Source organism: Stegodyphus dumicola, chromosome 3, assembly GCF_044657685.1.
Source record: "Stegodyphus dumicola isolate Sdum_Otavi_A_Nest chromosome 3, ASM4465768v1".
In the NCBI taxonomy this organism is placed as follows: Eukaryota; Metazoa; Arthropoda; class Arachnida; order Araneae; family Eresidae; genus Stegodyphus; species Stegodyphus dumicola.
In genome coordinates this window covers 36136432-36150257 of record NC_140770.1, presented here as the reverse complement: position 1 = coordinate 36150257, position 13826 = coordinate 36136432, and the positions used below count along the sequence as shown (strand labels likewise).

Genomic DNA, 13826 nt, shown 5'->3' with positions numbered 1-13826 from the left:
GTTGAGTTCAATATCTAGAGCTGATCACTTAAAATGTATGTTTAAAACACGATCTTTAGTGAAAATTTACGGAATTTTATTTTGCTACTAGGGAATAAATTTTCTCAGTGTACAAAATTTGTTTACTTAAATCATGCGTATTTGAAAGAGAAATAAAAATTTTGATATCATGTTTTTGGCATCAGAAATAATTCTGTCAGTTTCCTTCATTTTATATTGGTATTCTACGTTAAGTTCATTTCTTTAAATCTTTAAAACGAAGACCATTTCAAAAACTTCATTCTCAATCTCCTAGGATGCCTACAATTTTTCAACCATAAAAGTTCTCCGCGGATTATATAGACTGGTAAGCACTGTTGAAAGTTTACATGGGAATGAGATATTGAATCGAAATTTATCACTTGAAGTAGAAAATTTTTTTAAACAGATTTAAGAGCAAAATCTTTGTCAAATATAGCTTTAAAAGCTAAAGAGAAAATAATAAGTGTCTAAGATACAAAATTTATTTTTCATCAAAATTCTCTCATTATGTTTAATGCTTTTAAGCTATATACATGTGTTTGAATAGATATGTCATGCATTTGCAAAGATTATTTTTAATCAGTGCGAAATTGTATAAAATTTCTTTATTTACTAATGGAAAATGCTGTGCTGCTAGTAGTTTAGATTTACAAAACTTATAATTTACACAAAAAAGAATGTAACATAAGGCAGTTGCATTTTAAGGTTAAATAAACATAGTTGTTTATCAATTTATTTTATTTTAATGGATAATATTGACATAGTTTGATTAAAGTATAAAACTGTATTCAGTGATTTTTTATGTATAGTTTAAATTATATTAAGATGGATTTCCATGCATATATGTATTTGCGTGTGTAAATATGTGTGTGTGTGTGTAGATATCGAAGTTGTACGAGCACTAAGCTGTACAAAAAGTTTCAGCTTAGTTGAAAGTGCAGAGTGTGGTTTTACTGAAAGATTTACAAGGTGTGGATATAATATTATTTAAATTATGATAATACATTGTAATTAGATTATGTGTGATAAAGTAATAGAAAGAATTAAGTATAGCGTTTCTTTGAATCGCCAAACAATAAGATCTCCCCCGATGCCAATGGAGAGATGATTTAAAATTATTCATAATCGTATGTGTGACATGCATAGTTTTGGATGTTATTTTGATGCATATATATAGTATACATATTTTTTTATTATATATATATATTAAAATAAAATGCCAATTGTTATAAATGTTTTGCATACCCTCATGGATAGAACTTATAGTGCCTGGTCTTCAGAAATGCTAAATTGAAAACTAGGTGCCGTTTCTATGTGAATGAGAGAGTTTAGTTAGAGATTGACTTTCGGGGAGAGAGGATGACCAGTTGGTTATGGTATTTTAAATAAATCTGTGTAAATTTGTTTGATTTGCATGTAATGCACATATGCTCATTTTACAAATGTTGCGAATAAATCAAAAAACTTACGTCGTGGTGTCTTACTCAAAAGGAAAATTCAAATGGAATAATAATACTTAATCTTTAAAGAGTGAAAAAAATTATGTAAGGTAATGTCGCCAATGAAAATTTCGAAAGAATTGTACTCTGCTGTTCAAATTAGTGACATTTAATTATTTCTGTAGCTTTTGGATCAACCAGTTTTCGCCTGCGTTTTTCAGCACTTGATTTGGAAACTTCTGATTTATGGTAGAAAAATACGTTATGTGAGCAAACAATAAGCCTGTGTGTGTGGGGAGGGGCTGACATCTTTGAAATAAAGTACTTACTATTTTTTCATCTTCTTTATTATATTGCATTTAATTTCTCTTTTAAGTTAATTTATTATAATTAGTTATTTATTTACTGCTCAGTAATACTCTTCTTTTGATAATCCATATTCTGTAAGTTCATGTACAAGCAAGAGGCCAATTTATTTCCTATTTCAATTCATATTATATTCATATTTTATAATCTTTAAGGTTAAAATTTTAATGTAATTTTTTTTTTTTTATCTTTTGCCAGATATGTTAACACATTAGGGAACCTGGTCTTCTGTAACCTCTGTTTAACAGGTAAGAAATTTGTGAAACGTAATTAAGTAACTGAATAGTAAAATCTTTAACACTGAAAGAGCTTATGAACCAAGAAAATGATAGTTGTGGAAGTGATGGTATTTTTTTCGCTAGCCCTTATAGGTTTCGCTGCAAGATCACCAACTCCTAATGGTTCGTAGTCGTTTTACCGTTGATAGACATACCTTCTACAACTCTAACTTTCTGCGTTCAAAAGTAATTTTGGTGCTTAAGGACTATACACCATATTTATATTTTAATTCCTTTATCAGTGCACTGAACATTGATTTTTTATTTTTCAGTTACTAAAAAACCCTGAAATTTATGGAAAAACATGGATTATTGCTTGAAAGAAATCTATAGATATGCTAAAGCCAGATTTTTTGCTGTTAATATTGTGTGTTATCTGACTGCTTTTTTTTCCAATGCAACACATTTTGCTGTGATAGGAGCTGAATATGCTGCGTATTCAAAACTGAATTTAGCATTTTTAGCCGCTGCAAGGATTATTTTAACTATCGTAACGTCAATAACCATTAATTTCATGCTGCCTAAAGCGAAAGATTATTCTGCAAGCAATATATGTTGGAGGCATGTATTGATAGATGTAAGTAATATTTGTTTTATATATATATATTTTTTAATTTTCGCTTTTTACTTAAGAATGCATAGAATAGCAAAATTAACTCGAAATCGTTTAAATAAGATATTGCTAAAAAGGTAAAGACAATCCAAATATTACGAAAATTCATATAAATTGTCGAAATCCAAACTTATTATTTATACAGGAAACCAATGCTGTCCGACTGCAAATAAGGAAATCTGCTAAAACATTTAGTCTCCTCCAGTTGTGATATTAGGCAGAAAAGCACAGATCTGATAAATTAATTTAATTACCTGCTTTTCCAATGTCCAGGCCCTTTAAGCATTTATCGGGAATGGCACAGATCAACTGTCATTTAGCTATCTCATTACTGAGAAAGTTCTTCAGGTTTTAGGGGCCGATTAATACTACATATGCAAAGAGAAAGGAAGGAAATAACACCCAGCAATTAAGTTTTAACATACATCTGTAGGAATTATTGCTTCCAATTACCTCTACATCTTTCAGTATATCTCTGAGAGATTTATAGAAGACATCTTTAGTACCTAATTTAGCAAGAAGTATAATGATGCGCCGCCCAGTCGGTATGGTGATTAGGGAAGCTGACTGCGATACCGAAGGGCCTGGGTTTGAATCATGGAGAAGGCATTGTAACTGTCCGTCCCCTTCATACGAGGCGATGGTGGCTCACCTATTAGGTGCCTCCGTAATAAAGAGACCACCACATCTGTCCTTGTATAGATTAATAGACTGGATTACACTAACTGTTCACAATCAGTGAAAAAAGAATAATGATGATATTGCAACGGCGACGTTTTCTAAGATCGGCTCTAATAAGTTAGTGGAAAAAATAAAATCACAGAATCAAGATCATTCCCCAGAAACCGTATTCATCCACACTTAGGCTCACCAATGATCGAGTGGATAAGATCAATGAATACCGATTGTTTGAGCCAGGCTCAAATCCTAGTGAATGAGATGAGCCTGCATAGAGATCTTCGTGTTTTTTCCAGGCATATCGTGAATATGAGCTATTTTCTCTTAGGAACTCCTCAATGAAGGCATCCTTTTCTTCAGGCAGATAGCTCTCGGATTGCTTTGCTTTTTCAGTCAATGAACCTACCCATCCACCGTGCTTAGTGAATATGGAAGTATGAATTATATTTATGCTAAGATCTTGTTTATCGTGAGAGGAAAGTATTAAAAGAAATAAATGAGGTAGGTAGCAGACTTTGCGACTGATAAAGCCTTGAATGATTTATCATAAATTTATAGTGTTAGTTTAAAGGATGGAATAAATATGGCAGGCCTTCAGATACGATTGTTTAAATTACGCAGTATTATTTAGTAAAAAGATATTAAATCTTTTTCTGGTTCCTGTGGGAAAAAAATATCAGTCAGGAAAGCGTTTTTTTTTACAGCTGCATTAATCAAATAAAATGAAAAAAATTAGGCCTTCCAACAATTAAAAGTACCTGGAAGGTATTATTAATTGAAATTTTTGAAGACTATGTATATAAAGATAATTTGGCCCCCCAGCGGTAGAGTGGACAAATGGTTGAACACTGGTAGATGGACCAGGGTACAAATTCCGGTGAACAGGCAGGCTGCATGGGTATGATTTTATCTATGTGTAACACAAATATGTTCCAGTTTCTCTTAGTAATCTTTCCTCGAAGGCATCCTTCCTCATAGACAGATAGCTATTAAGTGCTTTTTCGGAATGTAAAACAAAGTAATTTCAATCCGTCTGTTTCCGATGAACAATTTTTTTACCGGCTTTTACCACTGAAGAAAAGAAGTATGATTTTTTTCCCAGCCTTCCGCAAAAAGTTGCAGACTATATGCAGCAATCAGTTAGCCAAAGAACTTGAATGGAGGTTCGAGATTCTTAGTTGGTAATCTGTGAATTAGTACTGAATTATCTTTCCCCTCATATAACTCTTGTTTGAATATGTAACTGTAATAATCTTCTTGGGATCCGAGTCTAAAACAAGAATTTAAGGAAACATTAAAACCCTCTAATTGTGAATAATCACATATAAAAAATATTGCTTAAACTATCAAATAAATAATAAAATGGAACTACTTTAGGCTAAAGTATTACGATTTAATTATTGCCTAACCAAAATTTTAGAAAGTCGAGTTAATTTTGTATATCAATATAAGTAGTTACAAAGCCTTTGGCAACTTTAGATTAATAGCAAACTTTAATAATTGTATAGTTGTAGATATTTGAATACTTTGGATTAGTACTTCTCAAATTTCTTGACACGAGTAGCTCTTTTTAGAGTTAATTGCTCTAGTGGAAGTCGCTGTCTTATAAGGTAATTATGCTTAAGAACAGCACTATAGAAAAAAATATGGATAGTAAGGAAATATAAAGTAACAAACTGAGGAATATACATAAAATGAAATTATATTTAAAAGTTTTTAAATTTACCATAATATAGCAATTTATACTCGACATGGTAAGGGATCATGCCTTGTAAAATATGCTGCCAAACTCTGCATTTCGTCAGTTCGAGAGCGTAGAACATGCTCGAATTATAGCCTACGCGGACGATTTTATACTAATTGTTACAGGAAGGAGCAACCTCGAAATGAGAGCTCAGTGCTGTCTGGATCTATTCTTCCAACGGACCAGAGTACACAAACTCAGATTTCGGCACAGAAAACTAAAGCTTTACTCTTAGGACTCAGCAGACAGCTTGGACGAAACCCATGTGTTAAACTACATGGAAAACCGGTAAAACGTTTTCCCCAAGTGAAATATCTTGGGCTAATACTCGATGACAGACTTTTCTGGATGCCACATGTCAGGAATCTTAAGATGCAAAGATTCAAGGCAATGAAGTCCCTGACCTGATCAAGCAGGCAGCTAATGAATGATACGAAATTACTAGAAAAAACAACTAAACTTCCTTGGACTCACATTAAAAGAACGACTTTGATAAGCTTGCTACGAAACTGGCAAAGTACATGATCAGAGGCTGAAGTAGGACATTTCGCTTATTGCCAAAAGTTAACATGGAAATCAAGACCCACCGTGCTAACCTAATTCTTGATAGGTTCATGTTCCATTTCCAGTACACCTTAACAGATTCAGACTTAGGGATACTCCCTTTTGCGAGTGCGGAGAGGGAAGTAGCACGGACCATTATTAGTTTCATTGCGTTAACACAAGAATCTGGAACTTAAAGAAACCAGTGAACTGTGTCTGGGCAACGTGGACTTCCAACACACTCAAAAATAGATTTGTCTTAAAAATAGATAAAATCTTAAGACACTGCGTAAGCAGAAACTGAATAATATTAGCTTCGAAATGATCAGAATTTAAAGCAGATAATCAAAATAACGCTAGTAGTCTGCAGTTATCAAGCTAAATAATCCAAGAACTATTCGTACATTTATCATAGAATAGTTAGGCTTGTTTTCGTGCAGCAAGAAGTATAAATTTGAGCGATTGTTTCAGATATTCAGAACGATTATTAATTAATATGAGTTTATTTTAGACAAGAAAGACTTTGTAAAATACAGAAACTGTTATTGTTACTTCGGAGATTTTCCCTCTTTTTTTTTTTTTTTTTTTTTTTTTTTTTTTTTTTTGTGATGGTATATAATCCCATTTGCTTTCTCTCCGTGGTCGTAAGCCATCTTAGCGTCCGCTCACTAACTCAACATGGTACTGTGAAGCTTCTCGAAAGGACAGAGAGACATCGTGTGGTAGAAACACGAAATTCAGTTTTGCGAATTTCCATATTCAGCATGTAATTTCTAAATTTCTAATTCTGATTTTACTTTTCATTTCTTACTTTTTAATTTCAAATAACTGAATGTGCATACTTTTGTAAATATGTGTATTTAATGTTAATGTCATCATTTCCTGTTATGTTTTAGTGTTTTGCAATAATTACATCTTTCTCGGCTCCATATTACCTTCTGAAGTGTATTCTTACTGTAATTGTTTTTGGATTGCCCTTTTTCGTAGGGGTATGTCTAATGAGCAAATTTTACAGTATGATCAACCACAGGGAGAGAGATGAACCTTTTTATTCGTAAGTAAAATTTTATGCTTTTATGAATACTTAAAATATTATATATGTATCTTAAGCTGATGCACAGAAAATAAAGAATAATATTTTTCTTTTAATACAAAAGAGATTGAACTAGTCTACTGATTGTTCATATAATTTTTGTGTATGCCTAATTAAGTGCTTTTCATTTTTTTCTATAACCTAAAGGTAACATGTTTTTAATATTAAGGATCACATATTTGGCATATTTAAGTTTGCCATTAATTTATCTCTCATATTATGGTGAATTAACTACATAATTTTATTCAGCAAATAAACATATTAACATATACAGCAATAAACATTGTACTATAAAAATGCTGAATATTTATCTAATAAATATAAGCTAATAACACTGAAAAATGAAATGATCAGACTCCTAGTTATACTTAGCTTCCCACACCTATATGTTCGCTAAAAATTAGGCGTTAGAGTACTTCATTGTGCAAAATTATAAAATGTTCTGCGGAAAATTCTTGAAGTATAAATTTAAGTTAAAAAATAAGATATTCAGTATTAGGCTTCAGAGAAGTATAAAAATATTCTAATTTTCTTATATAGTTGAATGGAAAGAAAGAATTGCTTTTCATACGTATTCTTTACGAATTAAAATCTTAATACAGTTACTTTTCAGCGATTTCATATGAAAATGAATGCTCAGTTAATCAAATTTTTTCCCTGTGAAATTTATGAGTCTAAGTTTTATTCAGTAAAGATGGATTCATAATCCATAAATAGTCTTATTCTCGTTTTAAAACTGTCTAAAGGTAACTCAAAAAATTCTTTACAAGAAATTTATCGTAACAATTTTGGACAAATGGAAATACTTTTCGTGCATTTTATTCTATTATTATACGTTTGAGAATCACTCTCAGAGAAAAGAAATACTAAAATCTCCTCCTATTTTATTCTCTCTTACACTTTCAAAGCTTCTAAATGAATGTTATTGTTTGGTTTTTATCACTACTCAGAATTTCAACATACATTACACAATTAGTAGCTGAACACACGAACCTACAATGCATATGAACTCATTGGAATTCAATTTGTACTGTTCTTGCAATTAAAAAAATCTTTCAACACCTTTTTCAATAACAAGAAAAAGGTGAGGATTGCTTGCACGTTTTCACACGTTTGCTTACTTGCAACTAATCTTACCATTCAATAGCAATTCGGTCCAAATACTCATGTGTATCCTTGTAAAGAATTTTCTCCTTCACAAACAAGCTTAGCGACCTCCTTTACAAGAATACAGTGTGTATCCCTGTAACTGTAGGCAGGGATAACTAGTAAAATAAAACTAAGAAGTTCGAATCCCGGAGATGACATTGCAGATTTGGCGTGTTTCCGGCTCTAAAAGGATCAAAATTGGTCTACAAGTTAATAGCAGACTTTAATATGGTGGATGATAGTTCGTTAGCATCTGGATTTGGCAGCTGCATTCTCTCTTCCCCGGTTACAATTTAAATGGAGGAGAATATAACGAATTTTCCTGTTTCTTACTGCTTGACTTGATAATGATATTGAAAGTACATTCGGCTAACAGTCGAAAGATCTACAGTTTGAATCACTGCCGTTTTTTTCTATTTTGAGCTATAAAAATACCTAATTTTTTTGCAAATGATGGCTGCGCTATAATATGGCGGAAAATAATTCGTTATAACCAGGATTTGAGGCCCGGGTTCTCTTCTTCCCAGTCGCCCTTTAAGTGTGAGAGAATATAAGGACTTTTATTCTTCCTTAGCGCGTGCCTTCATGGTAAAATTGAAAGAATGTCCGGCTAGCAGTCGAGAGGTCTGTAGTTAGAATCCTGGTGTGGGCATTACTTATTTTTTACGTCTCTTGTTTTGAAAAGCGCAATCGAGTCTACATTCTGAATAACAAGAGTATTATCTCAAAAACTCAAATGATATAATCTGATTGCTCATTTTAAGCAACTGAGTCCTAAAACAATAATAAGACTTGCCTTTCAAGATTTTACAACAATGGTAGTGTATATCTTTCTAAGTACTGCTGTGTAAGCGGTATAGATAGTGTGATTTTAATTTTACATTTAATTTTTTTTTTTTCATCTGCAGTTCGCCTCATCGACGAACAAGATCGGGACAAATATTTATGGATTTTCCTTCGCGTATGTCAACAAGAAAGAAGCGTGATAACAGAGCAAGCAGAAGAAACTAACGTTCTACAACAAATGACCAAGCCAAAAGCCATAACCACAGTATAAAGAACGCATTAATTACTTAAAAAAATACTGACAGCTACTGACAAATAAATTATAAGCAATAAAAATTTTCAAGATTTTAAAGCAATCATTTTAGTTAATTATTAAATTAGTATAAAAATGAAAAGTTCTTTAATATTAACGTTTATAAATATATTAATTACGTAGATTTCATTTTCGATTATTTTTGTAAAACAGTAAATGCCAAGGAATAATAATAATAAAAAAAAAAAAAAAAAAAAAAAAAAAAAAATAGGAAACAGAATAGAGAAAAGTTTTAATTCCTTAATGCCGTAAGGTGGTTAATGGTTTACTTTTCTGGAATCTGAACAAGCTTAGCTGCGTGAAGAAGACCAATATGGTTTCACTATCATACACTAATTTCACCTTAGTGATAAATATTTTCGTGCTAAATAAGTTAAATAATAAATATGGTTCATATTTAAGTTATGGATCTTATTTACGGTATATCCTTTTTGTTAATGCTTGCACGTAATACTGAACATTTCGTCAATGACTGTATTCCTAGTAGTTGAAGAGTTTTACATAAACTCATATCACGAAAATAGAAAAAAATTGCGTTTCATTGTTTCTTGAGGATGATTATGATATTTTATTTAATTCTCGATGTCGATTTGAATGCAAACATTTGGAAGGTTAAAAGTTAAGACCTCTTAAAGAAGATACCCGGTAAAATTATATTTATAAATCCTTCATGTGCACATCAAATGTAATACATGATCGAAAAGATATGCTTCATATAGTAAAATATTCACGTATTTAAAATATTATGTTAATCAGTAGAATGTCAGAAATGATGATCGTAATGTATGTGTGTTAAATAGAATATATATGTCTGTGAATAATGTTTGCTCTGAATCAAAGAAACGAAAAATAATATTGTACATATTCTTTAATTTGATTTATTTGATTGATTCTATAAGGAAAACAAATCTTATTCTAGAGATTTAAATTATGCAATGAATAGATGAACTTTTTTTCTTTCAATTAACATGTATGTTTTAAATCAGAAAAACTACAAATAAAACTCATCTAAGAAATCAGCTCAAAATTTTATTTCTTTGAACTTAGCCTTCTATAATTAATTTTAATCTAACTGACATACTAATGCTTTCAGCATGAATATGGTGGTTGGAGGAAAAATTAAACACGAAGTAATATAACAGGTCACATTATACAGCCCCAACCTGTTTACTAAAGATAATAGGGTGAAAAAATGAGTTTTGAAGGTTATAAAATTTAGATTACCTATAAGAAATAGAATAAGGCACTATTACTCTTTGGGGGAGAATTTTGCACCAGGCTTTAGTATTTCATGAATTGTTAAGACCCTTAAATTTCGAAATGTAACTATAATGTTATTGCCATGTGACATTAATGATCCAAAATCATAAAATGACATTTCCTACCTCAGATTTAATTTCGCTTAAAATTCTTTCCCCTTCGCCTTTATAGTGTGAAATGCATACAGTGCAAGTATTTTTACAACTCACAAGTTTCGTCATTTGCTCCAACCAGATAAATTTCTTTTTGGTGATCAAATCAGTTCGCTTTGCTAAGCTTTTCAAAAGCATAAAACATTCATACGCGGATAATTTACCAATTTAAAATTTATTAACATTTTTGACGTTAAAAATTTTAACGAGATTAACGATATTCGTTTAAAACGGCGGGAAAATTACAGCGGAAAAGTTACAGCCATTCTTTAACAGTTTTTATTGCTCAATTTTTTCTCATTACGCTATCACCTAATAGATAAAGTTTTATTTTCACCTAGTTTTATTTTCATAGTGTTGTAGGATGTAGTATGTTTGGCGATCGCGAAATGGTAACTAGATTTACTTGAGTATCAGCCTTCCGATTTCTTGCACAGACATAAAGATGAACACAACAGGGAAAGGATGTAAAAGCCTTTTTATTATTACAAACTAATTAACAGATGGCTCGTCTTACGTGCGTATAACTAAAACACCACTCACTTGTGGTGAAAACTTAAACAATAATGTAATAACAATAAATTCAAAAGGTAGAGATGTAGTGCTAGACTACAAGATTAATAGCTGAAGAACAACTAGCAAGCGCGCGCTTTCACTAGCGAAATCACTCTGTGTGAAACCTTTATGACTTATGACTTACTTTTTTCTGGTCATTAACTACTAAAGAGTTTTTGCCAGTAAATCGCATTAAAGTGCACTAGGCAAAGATATTTTCAAATAAATGGTACTAGGGAAGTACCAACACCCGTGAGCGAAGAAAATTCAGCTGCGTGAGCAGGCATATCTTAATACTTACGAAAGTAGGCGTTCATCATAAAAATTGTGCAGTGGTAAGCAATGGCATTAAATTGAAGCATGTAGGCAGGTTCAGTGAGTTGTATGGCAAATGCAGGTGGTGAGCTCAATATAGCTAGTAAGAATGCAGGATAAGCAATAGTGAGACATCATGAAAATGGCGCGAAGACAGTTTGAAGCTGTGAATGGCATAAGAGTTCAAAGTCCTTCAGAAGTATGCAGTAGTTAGATAGGCCGTAAAAAGTTCAAAAGTTCGTAGAATCATACGATAAAGTAAAAATTCATACTAAATAATTTAAAAAATGAAATAGTAACATAAAAATCTTGAATAAAAAATTTTCTTGATTAACATAAGTATAAGATGCAACACAAATAATAGGATAGAGTCCAATTAGAGTTCAAGTAAATTTTAAAATTAAATTTTACAAGTTACCACCATAACGAATTGTGATGAATTGTCCTTGGGCGTTTGACAGTATATTCAATGGTTGGATCATAATCCAGCATTTGTTTAATTGCGTTTTACTGACTATGCTTCATCTTCGCGAAGAAGTTGTGAGCTGTCATGAGTATAAAATTATGCACAGATGGAATATCCAGGTCGTTATGAATTATAGAGTTTCTCACGTACCAAGGTGCATTCACAATGCTACGTAGAATTTTATTTTGAAGTATATCCAATTTTTTGCGCTCAGTTTTATTGGCGATTGCCCATGCCGGCACTGCATATAGCATGATCGGTCGAGTGTGAAACCTTTTCTTCCCAACCGTTTAAATACTCTCGTTCACCTACTTAATTCTCATCCTGGCGAGGAAATGTGATAAGAAATAAGAGAATTCATGAAAGGCTTACAAATTAAAATTACTACTAGTAGTAAAACTAACAGAAATTAAGATCCTATAGTGTTCAGTTACTCAAATCAAGTGTACACGGCTAAACTTTAAATTAATATTACGTAAAACTAAATTATTCTGATTGATGAATGTAAAGTTTCGAGGAACGAGTAAAGCATAAATATTATCCTTTACTAAAATTTTAATTTTCATAAGATAGCAATAATAATAATAGAATGAACAAAATAACAAGTTGGATCAAAACCGAAAGTAAAGGAAATGCATAATTCGCTAAACTAATTTTCAACAAACAAACAAACAAACAAACAAAACAAAACAAAAACAAAACAAAAAAAAAAAAAAAAAAAAAAAAAAAAAAAAAAAAAAAAAAAAAACACCACACCACACACAAAAAGCATATTTATGTATATCATGCCACTCCAAATAAGTACAGGATTATAGATAGGATAGAAAAATGTTTCCCCCTCCCTGCCATTTGAAAGCTTAAAATAAAAATGTGATTCGCTAGCCGGCAGGTGTTTTAAAGCCGAAAGAATATGCAGGATGATTCAGTCAATATTTATGGCGTCTCATTTCAGCTTTTCTTGCTTGGAGGTGAAGGAAGCACTTCTGGAGATGCTTTTCTGGAGATGTTTTTCTGTTTTTCTAAACAGAGATCGTGTTCCTTTCTAACACGGCGTCTTCTAACATGGACTGTTGTATTAATACCCCATTTTTCACAAAGAGACTTAAATTTTTCTATTGCTTCTTTACAGATCTCGTCTCGAATTTCTGTAAGCTGTCTCTAATGATACAACAGCATACAACACTTCTCTAAAATTCATTTTAGGATCTTGTCATCTGAGCTGCACACAATCAGGTTTCCTCAGGAGTTCCTGCAAAAATGGACTTATGAAATTAAAATTCAGCGTATTTTAGAATAAAATTTTAGATTCACTTCTGGTATCATTTATGGTACTGTTCTCTGCTAATTTTTCTAATAGTTTTACTAATTCTTCCAGCCCATCGACAAAAAAAAAAAAAAAAAAAAAAAAAAAAAAAAAAAAAAAAACCCACTAACCTCTTTTGCTCTATCACTGCATCTTGTTTTAGATTCATCTTTAACAGTTTTCTTTAAAGCACGTTCTAATTCCCATCGTAATGATGAACTTGAGAAAAAGAGTTATTCGTTTTCAGTTATTCCAAAACATGTTAGAACGACTGGATTTTGCTTAGTTGCATTAACTCCGACTAAATTTAGTGTGTGGTTATCAGGGTTTACAAATACAGTTTCATTAGTTTTTGCCTATAATTCTTTGTTGAACGCCAGATATGTGACCTGATATCATGGTAGCGATATCATAATATTATGATGTATAGTTTTTTAATGAAATCTGATCGAAATTTAATTTTTCTAAAATCGTATTTTCAATTGAAGTTGCCTCTTTAGCATGTATTTCAGTAAATCCCGAAAAAAGATTCTTAGACAGAAACTTTTTTGCTGGTAAAATCAATGCCTACATACCTAGATTTGCGACATTGTTCTTAATGAGCGATATCAGGAGTTAAATCAAATAAAAGTACATAATATTGATTTCTTTTGATATCACTTATTAGTTGATTTTTATAGTTTGACCGCCGAATTAGTAATAGTTCAAAGTCGAAGAGAGTATAATATACGAGGGTTGCTATTTATATTTCT

The 13826-nt window shown here is 31.5% G+C and overlaps 1 protein-coding gene across 1 annotated transcript; it reads left to right on the top strand.

Moving 5' to 3' along the window:
• The first annotated feature begins 210 nt into the window (after positions 1–210).
• Positions 211–9243, top strand: LOC118198097 (uncharacterized). The gene is made up of 5 exons (XM_035369693.2): positions 211–346; positions 2025–2074; positions 2377–2681; positions 6579–6736; positions 8833–9243. The coding sequence occupies exons 3-5, from the start codon at positions 2409–2411 to the stop codon at positions 8933–8935; spliced, it is 534 nt and encodes a 177-aa protein (XP_035225584.1). The 5' UTR covers positions 211–346; positions 2025–2074; positions 2377–2408; the 3' UTR covers positions 8936–9243.
• Positions 9244–13826: the final 4583 nt, after the last annotated feature.

What these genes read in the sequence shown, in the direction of transcription:
- LOC118198097 (XM_035369693.2), top strand. Translation starts at nt 2,409, where the DNA reads ATGGATTATTGCTTGAAAGAAATCTATAGATATGCTAAAGCCAGATTT. An exon ending in GGAGGCATGTATTGATAGAT is followed by an intron (nt 2,682 to 6,578) that starts GTAAGTAATATT and finishes GTTATGTTTTAG; the next exon opens with TGTTTTGCAATAATTACATC. An exon ending in AGAGATGAACCTTTTTATTC is followed by an intron (nt 6,737 to 8,832) that starts GTAAGTAAAATT and finishes TTTCATCTGCAG; the next exon opens with TTCGCCTCATCGACGAACAA.